An 18,590-nucleotide genomic window follows, 5' to 3' on the forward strand; every position below is an offset into this window, starting at 1 on the left:
TATATATATATATATATATTAAATCCAATTATTTATAAAAGGGATGATGCAAATTTTATCTTGATCTTCTCATCTCAGACTTAGTATTCCTCTTCTAAACCAAAACCACCGCATACCCCTCCCTCTCCATATAACCTCGCCGGTGGCGCCGAACGTTCATCGCCGGCGACACCCCATTTCCTTATTCAATGTCTACACTTCACTGTTCTTCTTCAATGGTCTCAATTCCCATTCTATGTCCCAAAACTCACCCAAACCCAAAGCTTCAACCTTTAACCTTTCAACCCCTTTTGCGTGCTTCAAACTTGAAGGTTTTTCGAAGGGTTTCAAAGGGTGGTTGTGGTTTATCGAGTATTACTTGTTCTACCTCTATGTTCAAAGGGAGAGTTGGATTTTTGCACCATGGTCATGGGAATTTCTCGTTTCTCTCTTTTGGTGTTGATGAAAGTGTTGTTTCTGAAGTTGGAAGTGAAAGAGATTGGTCTCAGATTCTTTCTGCGTTGCTTCCTTTTGTTGTTGCTGCTACTGCTGTTTCTGCTCTTGTTCAACCTTCCACTTTTACTTGGTATGGTTTTCGTTCACGTTTTGAATGAGTTTTATTTTTATTTATTCTAATTTTTAAGTTTTGTTTTGTTTTGTTTTGTTTAAATGAAGTTTGTTTATGTCGTGTTTTGTTGCAAATTCATGCATAATTTATACATAGTCGGTCTTAAACCCGTGTAAAAGATAGGGTTGTATCGAGCAGTTGATAGCCGACTTAAAACATTATCAAATCTAAATGACAATAGATAAATGATATTAGTAATAAAGATGATATCGTTTAATCCAAGTAGCCGATCCCATATAGTTGGAAAAGACTTGGTTGTTATTATGTTGTTTTTCTTAATTCGCGCTATTAAGGGTAGTGATTTGTTTTTACTAAAAGTATTGAATAGAATACTTAAGACTTGTATTTTTCTTATTGTTATCCTTCTTGTTTCATGCTGATTGTGTTTTATTGTTATATCCGGTTTGAATATTAAAATGCAATTTGAACTTTTAATATGTTCTTCAAAAGTTGCTGATTTCTAGACATTAACTTTGGTTATATACTTATATCCAAAATTTGTCCTTGTACATGTAAGTTATTTAGAGTCAAATTTTATTTTGAGTACTATCTGATCACTAGAATGAGGAACTGCTATGAGGTTTTGATAAAAGGTTTGTGAGAGAGTATTAGCCACTTTTGTTATGGTACTTTGACTGACCTTTTTCTGTGAATATATTATTGAACCAATGTTATTCTACTATTCTTTTGGAAATAGTTTCTGTGCAACAATCCCGACACCGGCTTCACAAAGTACGCATACTTTGCTTGTATTGCGAATTATTGTCCGGTTTATTTGTTTAAATAACAATGCTCTTTTCTTTTCTGTTCTTGTGCTTGTTTTTTCTATTTCAGAATTTGTAGTTCTAATCGTAGCATATTGAACAGAATAGTATAGAAATGGAAGAACTGATAGCTTTTAACTTGTATAGGGTATCTAAAGAGTTATATGCCCCTGCACTTGGTGGGATTATGTTGTCTATTGGAATAAAACTATCCATGGATGATTTCGCTCTTGCATTTAAAAGGTACGACTTTCACTACTATCTTTATTTTCTGCTTAATTTTGAATATATAATGATAAAATCATGAAACTTTTTCCAAGATTCATTATTTTCTTTCTGTTTTGCAGACCTTTACCACTTTCCATTGGGTTTATTGTGCAATATGTGCTTAAACCTGTTCTCGGGGTCTTGATTGCAAAAGCTTTTGGCATGCCGAGAATGTATTATGGAGGCTTTATCCTTATGGCCTGTGTTTCAGGAGCTCAGCTATCCAGCTACGCCAGCTTTTTAGGCAAAGGGGATGTAGCCCTAAGCATTCTTCTCACAAGCTCCACTACTATCGCATCGGTTATTGTTACACCTCTATTAACTGGTCTTATGATTGGTTCGGTAGTTCCTGTTGATGCAGTTGCCATGTCAAAGTCCATACTACAGGTAATTAATGCTTTGGAAAAATATCCAGCAAACTGCTCATACAATATTCTACTTTTGACCGATTCGGTTCGATGACAGGTTTATTTGTATATGTTCGACAGGTAGTTCTTGTTCCAGTTACACTTGGTCTTCTTCTCAACACATATGCAAAGCCAGTTGTATCTGTTCTTCAACCTGTGATGCCCTTTGTCGCCATGATATGTACTTCAATCTGCATCGGTAGCCCTCTTGCTATAAACCGAAGTCAAATTTTGTCAAGTGCAGGTCTCCAATTGATTTTTCCTGTATTAACATTTCATGCCGTTGCCTTCGCGTTAGGATATTGGTTCTCAAGCATTCCATCCTTGAGGTACGTTCACTTCTAATAGTAGAAAAAAATCTAAATTATGTTGCATAAGTGCGGAACTCAGTTCCTAGTTATATTGTGGCCTCCGTAGTAATTAGTCAGTCCGCTCAATTTTATGAACTTGACCATGCAACCCTCTAATTCGTGTCATATACTGATATTATTTAAGATGGAAAGTGACATCATAAATATGTTTTGTAAAAGAGCGTTAAGGTTAAATTCCTTCTAAAAACGTATTCTACATGGTTAATTTTCGGGTCTAAATTAACTGGGTTGTTTTAGCGTTAGGTTGTTCTTTACTAAAATTTAATGTACCAGGCTATCAGCATTGATGTTTTTATCTAAAGTTCTGATATGAAATGATGCATAATAATTAAGAAACACTATTATATTTCTGACTGAGTTTGATTGCTTTGAACCAACTCTTGAATGTGTCTTCCAACATTATTTTTCTTGCATTAATTTTTGTTCGTAAGTTAGTTGCGGATGTGGCAAAAACTTATGTAAAGCAAATTTTATTCATACACACCCTTCCCCAAACCCGACCAGTTGGGAGCGTCATGCACTGGGCCAGTCGTTCTACATACTTATTAACACCCGATGTTACATATTATCACAGGCAGGAAGAACATGTGAGCCGAACAATTTCATTATGCAGTGGAATGCAGAGCTCCACCCTTGCCGGGCTTCTTGCAACCCAATTTTTGGGAAGTACTCAGGCAGTGCCACCAGCTTGTTCTGTAGTTGCAATGGCTATAATGGGTCTTTGTCTTGCTTCTTTTTGGGGAAGTGGATATCAAATTAGAAACCTTTTGTCACTTCATACACTGAGAACCAATTCCACTGTTAAGGCTTGAAATTTTGTTATTGGTGCGGGTCTTCCGTTCGGTTGGAAATCGGCTCTGCGACCGTGACTTAATGAAGTTAATATTGGTTGGAAGGTGGAGAGTGGGTAAAGTTAATCTTATGGTAGGAAGGGTAGATAACCATGAAAATTTCCAATTTATACATTAGTAACATATGTTCCTACAGGAAATAGGTTGCATTAGTAATACTATATTGTATTAAAAGGTATGGTTTCATAGAAGAGTACCTTTTTATTATCTAGCTACAACTCAATACACTTATGTACATATACTCAAAAGTATAGTGTAGAGTATTTACCAATTAACAGAAAAATATCTTTCTCTCTTTGTTTTTTTATTGTGTTTGGAATGTAAAAGAGAGTGAAACTTGTATAGACACATACATAGACAATTGTAATAAGGTCTTGTTGTGATTGGTTGTGCTGTGCCTATATAAGTTTCATCTGGGAAAAATGAAAAAATGTTTGGATTTCCAGAAAAAAATGTATGTACTAACGGTGTATGAGTTTTATACATTGTGATTGCATCATCCATATTTAATTATTGTTGATTTTTGTAAAAAAGGTAATGCAAATGAAAGGTGGATAATACTGTGAGTGTGTATAAATCTTTACAAAATAATAGTGTATAGATATTATATTCTTTCAAAAATAGATGTTGTGTTTGGAATGTTACAAAATAAGGAAAAATGATTTGAATTCAAATGTTTTATGTATTCCATTCCTTAAAGAAATTCCACCAAATTGAGTAATATTTGGTGTATTTGATTTTAAATAAATTGATTGTTTTGCTTTTACTAGTTATTTTTATAAATATCTCATAAGGGTAAAATAATAAACTATTTAAATCTCATTTTCATGGTTCCAAACATGAAGAAATAATTTGTGAATCAATTGTTTGTGGCTTCAAATACAACTCTTCTAAAAACCAAATAATTTGTTAAAATAACAATATTTTTTCTCAAAACTCTAATGTTATTATAGGTATTTTCTAGAATAAAATATCTTATCATATCAGCAGATAACTTATCTCTTTAAATTCATTGATTGTTTGACATATGTCTTATTTTTTATTTTATAGTATATTTTAAAATGAAATTTTTTAAAGAGAAGTGAAATAAGACACATGTCAAACAATCAATAGAATTAAATAAATAAGTTATTAGCAGTTATTTATTCAGTTTTCTATTTGACAGATTGTCTTTGTGAATTATTGATCAGACAAAGACAATTTGATGTAAGGTACTAACTGGAACTGTAGCTAAAGTTGTAAACAGGTACCATGATAGTTTCACATGCTTTTGCTTTCTACCAATTATTTCTACCAGTTCCTTTTAAATATGAGATACTGATAAAAATGATGAATCAATCCATGATGTTCTCAGTTAATTGGGTCTGAAAAGAATTGATGTGTACAATTTTACCATGCAATGGAACATAAGAACATACAGAATGGATAACAATATTTTCAATTTTATTTGGTCTCATACATTATTTTATAATTTATTACAACTCCTTATAAAATAAAACAATATATTTTTTTTTCTCACAGTGACAAACATCACTTTTATTCTTATTTGGGTTTCACAAACTACCCTACACTTTTATATTTTACAATATATATAGCAAAATATTAAGAATAATTATTTATTTCTTTATTAATAAAGTAAAAATCGTTACGATTTATTATAAATATTAGAAACCAATTATAAATAAAAAATATAATTTTGTTATTGACATACATACAATTTGTGGAGTTTTTCTTCAAGGAAGACAAGTTGGGATTCTCAATTTTTTTTAATTTTTGTTTCTACAAAATTTTAATTTTTTTAATGATTCAAAATTTTTTTTATGTTTATAAATATCTTGATATTTTCTGATATAATTGTGCTTGTATTTATTCTTGGATTGTACATTTACATTGTTCTTCTCTCCTCAACAATGAGTATTCTTATTTAGTCACTTTTGTTCTTATTTAAGAACAAAACACAAGGAATAAGAACACCACAGTAGAAAACAGAATAAGAACGTTCTTATTTTATTAAGAACAATTTTAATAACAACCAATGTGAATGCCGTAAGTAACATTGACATTATTGTGAGTTTAACGAGTGATATAACTAACATTTTATATCTTTCCAATATATGAAATCTTTTCATAGAAAATTGTATATGTATGATTTTTTTTAGGGTATGATTGAGAGTTACCACTTATTAAGAAAATGAAATGAGAGAGATTGAGGGAGGAAAGGAAGAGCAGGTAATCAATGACATTTGTTGTCTCAAAACAGTGTACAACTACATGCGTCACTGCTTGTGATTAGTCAGAAAAATAAATAATTATTAAAATTTTAATTTAAATATATATTTTTAACCAATCATAAGTAGTAGATGTGCTCCCCTTATTTGGGAGTGTGAAATTTAAATGAGATGAGGTAAAATAATAATAATACAAAAATATTTTTTTGTTTCTATTTTTAAAATGTATTTAATAATATGTACAAAAATATAATACCCAAATAAAATAAAGGCTTTCCAAAATCACCCCTTATTTTCTCTCCAGAATGAAACTCCTTAAAATATTGAATAACTCTACCAATTGATTTCCAATGATCAATACCCAATCAGATATTTACCTAAAAAGCTTACAAATAACAAAATATGTTTGGTCTAATACAATGCATAACATATATAAAATTACCAATTATATTAGGCATGCCCAATTTTGAGCAAAATTCAAAATAGAATTTTCCTCTTATATGTGTGAAACATCAAAAATTTGATTCATTATTTTCCGGGTATTAAAATTTTCTTCATATAATAGATAAATTCAAACAAAAACAAAAAACTCCTATACTTGCTCACTTCAAGTCCTAATTTTTTCTTACAAAAAAAACTCCTAAAATAACATCTACCTCTCCAAAATTTCTCATCTTAAAATTGAACCATCATACTATAAATTCATTTCACAAGTGTAATAAAGATAGTACTAAGAATAAATGTCATTAAAATAAATGGAATAATGATATATTATCATATAAATCTTCATAAATTACAACAACAAAAAAAGACATATCACTTATAAACTAATTATCAATATATAAAATGTCACTTTTGTAAAATATACTACTTTTCTTCCTATGGTGTAGGATGTGCCATTTTCCAAATAGATATATATCATAAATAAACTTTTTGCTAGGAAACATGCATACAAAACAATGTATATTATTTATTAACGATAAATATTTCATAATTTCCAAGTAATTGAACTTGATTAAGATTTTCTTATCACTTTGAAAATCTTAATTCGAATTTATAAAATAACAATTTTGTCATAATTAATGTATAAAATTTATGCACTATCAATATATATATTTTTTTTCCACAACAATTAATCACTTCATTAAATTATTGTGTGCATTGGATACATATTGCATAATAATAATCATGTATACTTTGAAATCTAACAATTCACTCACCTCACAACTAGTGTCTAGTCATATCAAAAAATTGTATACACATATATTTTCTCATAATATGTATAACTTTATATCTTATGAGTTTGTGATTGAATACTTAATATAATTAAATTTAATTTTAATATATTTTTTTGACCAATTATAAGCTCATAATACATGAAGTGACACAAACTATGAAACAAAAAATGTCATCCCCAGAAAATAGGTAATGTAGAATAATATTGGATATGTCCCATGGCCACATGAATGTGTCCCTTATGCCAATAATATTATTAGAATATGGACAAAAGACGTGTAAGGTCTCCCATACTGAAAGGATGTACCATACTTGATGTATGTGCCACCATTTTTTATTGATCACATAAAATTAATGTTTTAGAATCGTTAAATAAATGGTGAATATAAAAGAAGATATAGGATGAAATAATTGTTTAGAGTTATGGCAAATCGTGTATAGGAATTATTTAAACACTTAGAAATATCCACCAGCAATTTTGCTAATTTCAATGTCAATATATAATTATTTGAATGTTATTGGAGACGTTAATTATATATGAAGAAGAAGAATTTTATTTAATATTTAGGGAAAATTTTACAAAACATCCTTTAATATTATGTGTTTTATAATTGGACATCGTAAACTATTTTTTCTTCCTAATTACTCATTAAATTTTAACTATCGATGAAATTGGTCCCCATATATATACAACTCTAAATTACTAACAATGAAATTGGAATTATCACCGATTCATCATAATCAATCATTGGTAAGCCTAATTAGTTGAAATTTCATATATATATATATATATATATATATATATATTCCCTGCGTTTTTTCTTCACTTAGTTGTCTGAATTTAGTTATAGGTTATATTCATGCACTAAGCCATAACAGTAGCAGGTTGAAGATGTTCACACTGTGAATTTCTTTCAACCTATCAAGTTTTTAAAAAAAATGAAAAACTCTTTTTGTTCCCATAAACACAAGTCATGAAATAATTGATCATTCTGAGGATGAAAAGAAGAAAAAGATTGGGTCATTTCAGAAGATGGCTTTTAGTGTCTCAAATAAGTTCAAACATTCATTTGCAAACAAGAGGATGCATTTATTTATTTACATCATATACTAAGGTATGTGTTTGTGTTAATTTTAATTTCATTGTTAATAATCTAAAATTATAGGTTGCAGGGATCAATTTTTTCGGTAATTAAAGTTTAATGAGTAATTAAGAAGAAAAAATAATTTGCATTGTCTACTTACAAAACACATAAAATTTAAGGAGGTTTCGTAAACTTTCTCTGTTATTTATAATAAAAGTGTGTCTTGCCATATTCATTAGTTCTATTCATATCACTATTCACAATCCGATGTTAAAGTTTCTTGAATTTATGTATGAAGTGAGGTAGTAAAAGTGTATTTGCCTTTAGATTATTGTTAAGTAGGTTGAGATTATGACATGATATAACTATATTGTCTTAGTACTCCTATCACATAAATATCAACACTTTGTTTCCCACACTATTCCTATATCTATTTTTGCAACATGTTGAAAATGTTCTTTGAATCTTACAATATTAGAAGGAATTTATTAGGAGACTCCATCTTTTTCAAGATTGAATTTATTAGAAGGAATATACATAACTTTAACCACAAAAAAGTTAGCTCTTAAAGTAAAGATTATTTAAACATTTTACGCGTGTAAAACTTATTTTAATACACTCTCTCACACTTGGGATCGGATATATGAGGTGTAAAGTTAATAGGAATGAATATTGGGTGACTCATTCGGAAAGACGAACTTTAAACCATATTAGAATGAGTAGACCTAATTCAACTCAAATACTCTAGCTCATACGGTGAGGATTGTCTATGCATCATGAGTAATGGTTTGACCATATTCTTATTCGATGCGAGACTTATCTTACATGATTTGAAATAAGTATTAGACGATTATTGGTCGGTGTAAAACTTTATTTAATCTTGACAAAATTATTAGTTTGACTCTGTCGATTTTATTTTTTATTTTTACATAGATTTTGGCCTTTGTTCGGATAGTCTTTTAAGTTGTTTTAATTTATTTTCCAAATGGATAATTTAAATTATTTATATTTTAAAATGTGTTATTTAAGTTTTTTTTATAGACAAATTTTTGATGGAGAGGGGAGAATTGTACAAGTATGAGATTAGAACTCAAATATTAATATTTTGTCACATAATATTACCAACTAAGGTGATTCTCGGGATAAACATATAAGTTATTTCTCCTTTTAAAATTAAAGATTCATTTTTTTAATGGCACAATTTCAAAAAAATAGATTCTTTAGATGTTTTCATCTTAGACTTGGTGATACAAAAATTGTGAATTTTGGTTCAAAAATGAGAAAATGGTAAAAAATAAACATGTTGATACAAAAAAAGTTATATGACCAAATTAAAAACAAAGATTACTTGGATAATCAATTTGGTAATTTTGCATCTATTGTTAAAACAAGGATAAAAGATATAACTATAATTTTGATATCTATCTAAATCCTTTGCTACTTAAACCACTAATTGAGAACTACAATCTTGATTATTATGCTCTTCAAAAGAGTGAATCTATATGAAGTTGAAGATTTATTGTTTTCTTTTGTCTCAATGATTTCAGCATGCATTTGGGTACACATGAGGGAGAATTTTAATATACAAACTACAATAGTTCCCTTAAAAAGAACAACATCCATTAGTGAAAGAAAGAAAAATTAGTGATGGTTCTAGCACTTTGAAATTTAGACCCAATATCTTTATTGTGCCAACAATCACGCACACAAATCTTATGTAATTTTCTTGATAGAAATGTTACAACATAACACAACAAAACATATCAACAAGTCACTATGGTTATTACTTCAAATATTGAGTTTGAAAGAGCCACTCTATTTATGAATAATGAAACATTACGTTACTACTAAATCAATGTTTTGTTGGTAATGAAAAGTGAATTAATTCTTATGTATTTATGTTAATGACAATCTCATTTTAGAAAAGTTTTAATCCTTTCTTTAGAAACTATGTAAAGTAAAAGAAAATTGTTGCTATTAAAGAGAAAATATGTCATGAACTAATTCAGTAAAGTTTTTTACTATTTACATCATTCATCATATATGTGGTAGTGAATAGTGATAATGGACTCCTAATTAAAATAGCGTAATATTTATGTAATACAAATTTTTATACAGTTAGTGTATTATCCACAGTTCATTTGCAATATTTTTATTTAAAAGTCAATGATAATTAAAAATGAATGACGAATAATGCAGTGATAATGTACAGAACTCTTACATTGTTAGTGTATTTGTCTTTTTCTTTAATTAAAAATAGAGCAAAAAATGTATGCGATAACATTTTAACAATGTATGAGTTTTATACATTGTCATCGCATAACTATTCATATTTAATCATCGTTGACTCTTCAAAAAAGTAATACAAATGAATGATACATGATGAACTATGTATAAATCTTTACACTAACAATGTATAGATATTACACTCCTAAAAATAATACACGTAAATGATAGATAATTCATTAATTCCGTAAAAAAGTTGAGAAAATAATATATGCAATGACATTGTATAAATTTTATACATAGCTAGTACATTGTCCATCATCCGTTTTCATTCATCATTGACTCTTCATAAAAGTAATTAAAAATGAATGTAAATAATATATTGACTGTGTATAAATCTTTATACTTGACATTGCATAGATATTAAAAAAAAAAACCTCATTCCTTGTCACAACTTTTAACCTATATATATAACATAAAATGAGTAATTTAGAATAAATTCTTTTATTCAGAATACATAATAACCTTAGGTAACTTAAATATAAAGAAAGTAAATAATACACATGAACACTCCTATAATATCTGCGTACCAATAATATGAAATATACTGTTACCAAACATTATCAGCTCTCATCTACAATTGTCCTCAACCAACAACCTAACATGTAATTTAATGTCCTTAGTCACTTCTTCAATCCAAAGGGACCCACAGTACCCCACAACAAAATGATGTTCAAATTCTACTATTACAGAAAAGCACTGCTTTAATATATTATTTAAATACTTTTTTATTTTGGTATAACCAATGGTATCTCCTTATCCTATGAGTAATGAAATAATCCTTTCATGATGTGTGGCTGCCCCTCACAACAAATGTTGCTCACATGAATCGAACATTTAACCTTTTGGCATATATATATAATGTAGAAAGAGTTCACATTTTATTCACAAAGACAATGTCTAACCATGAATGTTCATATCAAAAGTGCATATGCTTCTGTCTATTATAACTTAACAACAAATCTGATTCAATTAAACACCACAATATATTTTTATAGAACAATAAAACATAACATACAACAAAATCTCTGTCACCAGAATCCATTTCAACACAATGCAATGCTCCTTTCCAGCTCTAGAAACAGATTTTCGAAACTTATCTCGTCGCTTCCCCCTTTATAAGTACCTATCGATCAACTGATTACAAAGAGACGAGCTGCCTTCACTACACTAGCTCTGCACTATATGGCGAGGTAACACAAACAACACGACCGGACCAAATCACAGGACTTGCTAAATTATACTCTCCGAAGGCACGTACAATATGATTCGAGAATCCACGATGATTGCACTACAAAACGTCTTCATTCACTCTTTCTGCGTGGTCTATAAGACATCTCTTCCAGAATTTTCCTGATCAAATTGATACCGAAGCTTTCCAGCTTGACCCTGCATATGAAATAATGCAACATACCTTCAGCTCAATTGCTTGAATAAAAATTAGAGCAGTAAGTCATATTATGCTCATGATTCGTATGCAACTATTCACATTCGGATACCGAAGACAATGATGAAGGAACCTCATCATAACTAGGATTTGTCATTCAAAACAGAAAAGAATTTGAAACAAATTGTCATACTTAAGATAGGAAAAACTTTTCCAATGTATCAAGAGTCAAAAAGATAACAGTTACCAAATAGCATGACAACTAAGATGTCAAAAAAATCGGGGGGAAAGAAAAAACAAGACAAAAAAGCTTTCGACCTGTGTTCCATGTGCTCTACTTAATCACCGAAAAGGAACCAACCACGCCAACTTCTTTCCCACCCTCCTTCAATGACATTGGCAACAAAAGAAATTCTTTCATACGCCAGGAAGGAGCACGATACCAATCCCATCATTAATTATCTTAAATTAAGGAAACTAATTAGTTATTAACTATAGTAGTTATATATCAATCATGGTTTTAAATTGCGATCTGCCACCACAATTACAGCTGTAGTGTTGCAGTTTTAGTAGTCTCCAAATTCACAATGTGACTCGATTGTCGTTGTATCGGCTGAAATTTGCTACAATTGTCTGCAATAACAGTAAACACAACTTAACACTTAACAGCAACATTTCCCGGCCACAATTTAAAGCCATGATATCAATTAAGGATTTGATTAACCTACTGCACCCAACATGCCCCAGGTTCATTTGAGAACTTATCGAAGACAAACTTCTCCTAAACTTTGTCATTGTCTTAATGTACTCCTTTATGTTTGGTTTAGCCCCTCAAATTACAAATCTTCATGTTATATAGGTCTCTCCGATTGCTGAGTAAGATTGCGTACATATACCATCTCATACCGTATTAGAGGAGCCTCGTGCAATGGGCCGAAAATTGCATATTTCTTATGCATCCACTTAACCACCAACTTTATAAGTTCTTAATAAGAAATTAATAAGAACAGATCCATCCACCAAACAAAACCACACTATTGAAAATTGACCATGACAGATACCATCACCATCCAACACAATAAATGCACAATAATCCAAACAAAGTTCAAACACAAAACAACTTAAAAAAACATGAAAACAAAAAAACCGAACCTGATAAACATTTACTGAATCAGCAGCATCATTATCAGGTATAGCAGCAACACAATCAGGTGGAGTTTCAAAAAGGGACGAAGAGAATTGCTTATAAGCAGCACCAACATCAAAGTAAATCAACCCAGAACTCGGAACATCAACACGAATACTCATAACAGGGAACCATAGAAACAGATCCTGAGCCTCCAAACCTGTTAAAGCATCGATTTTTCCATAACTAAGAGACCCAGAAACGTTTCTATCATAATGCAACTCACTCTCAAACTTAGCATTACAAGCTTGGTCCAAGTGTACCCAGAATTTTCCATCATCGGTAACGTTGAATTGAGTGATACCCTTTGGAAAAAGACCCATTGGGAGGCCATGGTTGCTTAGAAGTTCATAGATTGAGGTTGCATTTGATTTGGAATATGAAGAGTAAGAGAATGAAAGGAGAAGAAGAAAGTGAAAGAAGATGATGGAAGAAGAAAATGATGAAAACATGGTTGGTTTGGTTTTTATAAGGATTCAATGTTGTTGTTTTTAAGGTTTATTGGTTTGTTGGGTTTGTTAGGAATAGAGAAATGTGTTGGTTTTAGAAGGGAAAGATGAATAGTGAATTCGGTTTTGGGGATTGGTGAAGAGAGAGAGAGTAGTGACAGCTTGAATACAGAAGAGATTAGAAGGAGAATCATGAATTATTGGTCACTAGTCACTCACTCATTACTCATATATCTTCCGAGTTGTGTATGAGTTTTATACAAGTAGTATATAGAGTAGTACACTTTATATCGAGTATCATTGTGAAAAGAAAACTAATTACTAATTTATAATTCTTTCATTTTTGTTATTAGAATGAAATGAGAAAAAATAAAAGTAAAAAACAGTAACAATTTTGTGTAAAAGAAATATGACACACTTATAAAGAAAAAGAATGAGTATAATATATGCAAAAAAATTAACTTAGTTTAATTTAAATTAAATAAGTATATTATATTATTCTACAATCAAGTGTTTGAAGTAAATTACTAATAGTAATATTTATTGAAGTGAAATCATAATTTATAAGTATTTTTCAATGCTCTTTTGCATAGTAAGAGCACATGTGATGCAAATTGCTTAGCTGGTTTCTTAGCTATATAATAAGATGGCATCTAATAGTGAAACAATGATGCAGAACAATCACTTGGCATTGCTTAACAAGAAATATATTTTATATCATATACAAGATACTTAGCTTAACTCAACTTATGGTTATATTGTGTACCAAGAAGAATAAAGTATACAAAATATTACATTAATCAACAAGAAACTAGGTGCAAGATAAAAAATGAATATATAATTGGGGAAGAAAAAAAATATATGCAATTATGGTATTTAAGTTTTATATATTGTAATTGTATTATTTAATTATCTTTTATTTTTAATTATTATTGACTCTTCAAAAAGTAATACAAAATAGATTATAAATAATGTATCGCTCATATATAAATCTTTTACACTGACATTGTATAATATACAGTTTTGCGTAATTCCCTTCATGGAGAAATCCCTAAATCTAGAAAATATGAGAACCAAAGATGTTGAAATGGTTAAAAATTTAAACAACATCCAAGGTAAACCCAAAAATTAATTCACCCCAAGCAAAAATGAAAAATCATGGGCATGATACACAAGGAACCAAAAATATCGTAAATGTTTTACCTTAACTATATATTACACAAATATTATTTTATTCTTCCTTTAAAAATCTAATTAACAATAAGAATAGTATAAAAAATATAATTATAAAATTGTATTAACATTTTGTTTGAGAGTCTAGTTTTCAAGGGGAGAGAAGAAAAATAATGGTTTTGGAAAGTGTCTCCCTTACTCAAGAGTTGAGTGAGAGAAATGATAATATTTTGAAGGGTTTCTCAAGCCCCATAAAATCTATATGCATATTTTCTTAATTCGTCATATTTGAGGTTTTCTAGTGACAAGATATTAAAATACTTGAATGTAATTAGTAAAATTATATGATTACATTATTGTACATTTTTCATGTTGATTACATTTTTATGAAAAAATAAAAAATATTCTTGTATTATCATTACTTCACTACTTTTTCATCTAAATTTCATACTCTCAAACAAATGGGAGAATTGCGTTCATTTCCCCTTTCCTTCCGCCCTATCCTTACCTTTTGATCTCTCTTATTCCTTTTCCCCCATAACTCCCAAATGTAGCATAAATGAAATTAGCTACTTTGACATGTTTTTCGCCAAAAATTTAAATCCCAAATTGGGGAACCAGGTTTTAGAGGACTCCAAAAAACTTCCAAAACTCTTCCTTTATTTGCCTCATCTCCCAAACAAGGGAACTTCTTTTTAAAATTATTCATTTCATTTTTCCCCTCCAAAATAAGACTCCCAAACAAAGCCTAATAAACCAGACTCATATCCACTTTACCGCGCAAAACTTGAGCGTCAAGCTTATCATCATCCCTAATGTCCACCCTTGTCTCGTCGACACTAGGAATGACAACATAACATATCATGATCGAGTTTGTGCTTACCCAACCATGAAATTTCGAATCAGAATTCAATGGAGTTAAAAACAATACTACCATATCCGACCTCATTGGGTTTTAGGTAATCTGACCGGGAATCCGCTTGAAATCTATATTATTGTTGATGTTACACCTTACAACTATTCTTTCTTCGGAATCATATGGATTTAAAATTTTGTAACTTTACATATATCATTGGGATTCGAGGAACGTTCATGATCAGATGTATCATACACGAACTCAAACCCAGTTACAATATGTTCTCCCATTAAATTCGAGTTAGGTTTAAATGAGTACCTAAACGTTTAGTTTTAATTGTCATCTCTAGTCGATACAAATAGGGTAGCCTTGAGTTGAGTACATGATGTTTGTAACACTATAACCTTAACATACGACCTTAATTGATCCATAACTTTACTGATTGTTTCACTCCCTAAGCTTAATGCATTTGGAGTATTTTATTTCCCTATACAGAAATATTCTATGTGACTTAAACTCTTCTAACATTGGATACAAGTATGAACAACATTAAATCTCTACCTTATTAAGAATTTGAATTCAAAATTTTGTGTATGGGTTTTTGGGGAAATGAGAACTAATTTTAAAATTGGATATGATGACTTATATGACTTCAAGCTAGAATCTTAATCAATCTCATTCGGTAGAGGCAATGATAATTTTGAAGAAAAATGAAGAAATAAAACATTTTTTATGGGAGGACCAAATGTAGTTATTTTGATAAAAAAAGAAGAGAACAAATTTAAACAAAAATGACATAATAAACATTAATAAGAATTTAAATATACCAATAATTTAAATATACCAATTATTTAAGATTGGACAATAATTAGCATATGAAAGATGAATGATATATTAATATTATAAAAAATTCTTATGATAATGCATAAATATTAAATTGTAATAATAAATAGATAATGAAAAAATTTGATTTAATATATATACATGTGAATGATAGAGTATATAATGATGCTATAAAAAACTTGAGTTATACAAAATATACTTTTAAGATAAAATATATCTAATGATATTGCAAATTTTTTATATATTATCATTACATTAACTATTAATAAAACAATAAAATTTGTATAGATATAAATCTTTACAGTGTGTCAGAATATAGATTATACTAATTCATTAAACTTAGAAAATGTATTTATTACTTGAAAAAACACGTCATTTTCACATACCACATTAAACGACGGTGTTTAGCGAGATGCGATGCTATTTCCAAAACACAAAACGACATGCCGTTTAAGTAATGAATAGGGCTATAAATACACAAGGTTATTGAGATGCAAAGCATATCAAAATCTCAAAACCCTAATAATGGCGCAGCCTTCAGCGGCAAAGCAAAACAAAGCTTCGCTCATGTTTTTTCTTTCTCTCTTTTTTTGATTATTATGTTTCAATCACAATGTTATGTTTCAATCACAATGTTATGTTTCTGCATTTTTATTTTTGAAATTGATATTATAAATGAGAGAAGGTGCTATGATGATGAGATCAAATAATCTCGTTAATCTGAATTATATTCATGTGGATAACATTCTCATCCATTCATTTTTTCTGAGCACTCTTTATCTCTCTCAGTTATCAATTTTTTGCATTATTTGTTCATTTTCATTATCAATTCATCGTCGTTTTTTGTAGTTTTAAATGTTACGAAATTTGTGAAAAATGGTTTGAATTCATAGAAGAAAAAAAATGTTTTTAATTGTTTATTTTTCACTTTTTTCTTTATTATATGAATGCTTAGGAATTGATATAAAAAGTGGATGTGTTATTGATATAACCCTATAAATCTATTATTGAAGAGAAAAAAATGTGATTCTGTGGTTTGAATATTCAAACAAATATCATCAATTCATCCACTACATAAAAAATAAAATAAAAAATTAATTATTTTAAAATGGTTACACTATGGTTTTGTTTCACAAATGTTTGGTTTGAGTCAATATTTGTTGAACCAAAGCATAAGCTGAAGATAAATTAAAACATAGATAAACTACTCTGTATTCCATTATATTTGTTGATCAAGGTGTAGGGATAAACACTATAATAATGAAAATGCAAAAAATATTTTATTTTTTTTAAATTTAATTAGTAATGGAAAAATTATAAAAATATAATCAAACAAACAAAGCCTCAGTAAAAACGTAAGCCTAAATCAAAGTTTAAATTCAACATAGGGCGAAAAATCTTGTTCCATACAACAGGAGTATGCTGGTTTTTAGCATTATTCAAAATGGGGTAAAAATGTTAGTTTGTGAGTTCGATTTTGGAGCCGGAAGAAAATGGAAGGGTCTGAGAATCTCAAACCTTCTCTTTCTCTTCATTTTTTTCTCTTTAAAATCGAACTCACAAACTAAGCCGGAATCTCAAGCAGTTAGTTTGGTGCTTCCAGTACGTAGCTGCAAAATTATAACATTTCCACAAGAAAGAAGCCTGCATTTTAGATTGTGTAAATATTCTTTGCATGAACACAGTCAAACAAAGCTACAACACAGAAAAAATAAATTAAAAGAATAAAACAGCTGAAAACAGCACAAAAACAAATTAAAATTGATCGGAATTGTATAAATCAAATGCATGATACCTATACTTCCTAAAAACAAAAGTCCAGAAAGAAGAAACTAAGACTGGACGAATAAGCTGTAAGTTAAAAGTAACTTCTCTAACAAGCTTAAGATATGAGGTGAAATCGGTTCATGGTTCAAAATTTCATTTTAATTATTAGGGATTAATATAGTACTTATATAAATTTGGAGAGTCGAAAAGGAATTTGTTTTCTTAGAACTGGTGGGAAAAGAAGATGATATAAAACGACTTATTTTGTTTCTTACATATTATTTTAAAAATTATAACAATAACTTTTTTCAGTGGAATCGCCATGTGTGGCTTATCAACACTTAACGTATTAATAAACAGTTGAAGATATAAGGACTAACCTGGTTCTACAAAAATTGAGGACTAAAATGTTAATTTAAATTTATTAGTTACTAAATTGGTAACGCAGAAAAGCTTGATAGAATGAAATGAGTAATAATAACTCTAAAGACGGAAAATTTACGGGGTACACTATCCCACATGTAGTGTAACTTTTTTGGAAATTACAGGATTAATGTAACTTTAATGGAAGTCGTGTATACCACCTACAATTTAAGGGAAGTTGTAGATGAGTAATGTGAGTTCAAGGGGAACTCGTGCCTCCTATGCACGAGTTCTATTGACGTTCTCTCTCCTGTATGCAACTCGTGCCTTCCATGCACAAGTTCCTTGTGGAAACCAAAAATGAGTTTCAATGAGTTATGTCTATTTCCGATTTCTCCTTGTACACTATAGTGATTAGTTTTAGGGGTTTTAGTTAAGTTTATGGTTTTTGTTAGGGTTTAAGA

The 18,590-nt window shown here is 29.5% G+C and overlaps 2 protein-coding genes and 1 long non-coding RNA gene across 4 annotated transcripts; 1 reads left to right on the forward strand and 2 right to left on the reverse strand.

Moving 5' to 3' along the window:
- LOC109361146 (probable sodium/metabolite cotransporter BASS3, chloroplastic) lies at positions 53-3,593 on the forward strand. Its single transcript, XM_019606476.1, has 5 exons — positions 53-565; positions 1,519-1,614; positions 1,719-2,025; positions 2,127-2,374; positions 2,991-3,593. Exons 1-5 carry the CDS (start codon positions 189-191, stop codon positions 3,226-3,228), a joined length of 1,266 nt encoding a protein of 421 aa, XP_019462021.1. The 5' UTR covers positions 53-188; the 3' UTR covers positions 3,229-3,593.
- LOC109361147 lies at positions 634-1,614 on the reverse strand. Its single transcript, XR_002109269.1, has 2 exons — positions 1,511-1,614; positions 634-1,330 (listed from the first exon to the last, which is right to left on the reverse strand). It is a non-coding gene; the product is annotated as an uncharacterized LOC109361147 (long non-coding RNA).
- LOC109360806 lies at positions 10,965-13,295 on the reverse strand. 2 transcript variants are annotated; one of them, XM_019605933.1, is made up of 2 exons: positions 12,642-13,292; positions 10,965-11,491 (listed from the first exon to the last, which is right to left on the reverse strand). In XM_019605933.1, the coding sequence occupies exons 1-2, from the start codon at positions 13,125-13,127 to the stop codon at positions 11,429-11,431; spliced, it is 549 nt and encodes a 182-aa protein (XP_019461478.1). In that variant the 5' UTR covers positions 13,128-13,292; the 3' UTR covers positions 10,965-11,428. The 2 variants fall into 2 exon arrangements, with proteins under 2 accessions (XP_019461478.1, XP_019461479.1); XM_019605934.1 differs by lacking the exon at positions 10,965-11,491 and adding an exon at positions 11,801-12,526 and having other exon boundaries at positions 12,642-13,295.

This window comes from Lupinus angustifolius, chromosome LG11 (genome assembly GCF_001865875.1).
Source record: "Lupinus angustifolius cultivar Tanjil chromosome LG11, LupAngTanjil_v1.0, whole genome shotgun sequence".
In the NCBI taxonomy this organism is placed as follows: domain Eukaryota; kingdom Viridiplantae; phylum Streptophyta; class Magnoliopsida; order Fabales; family Fabaceae; genus Lupinus; species Lupinus angustifolius.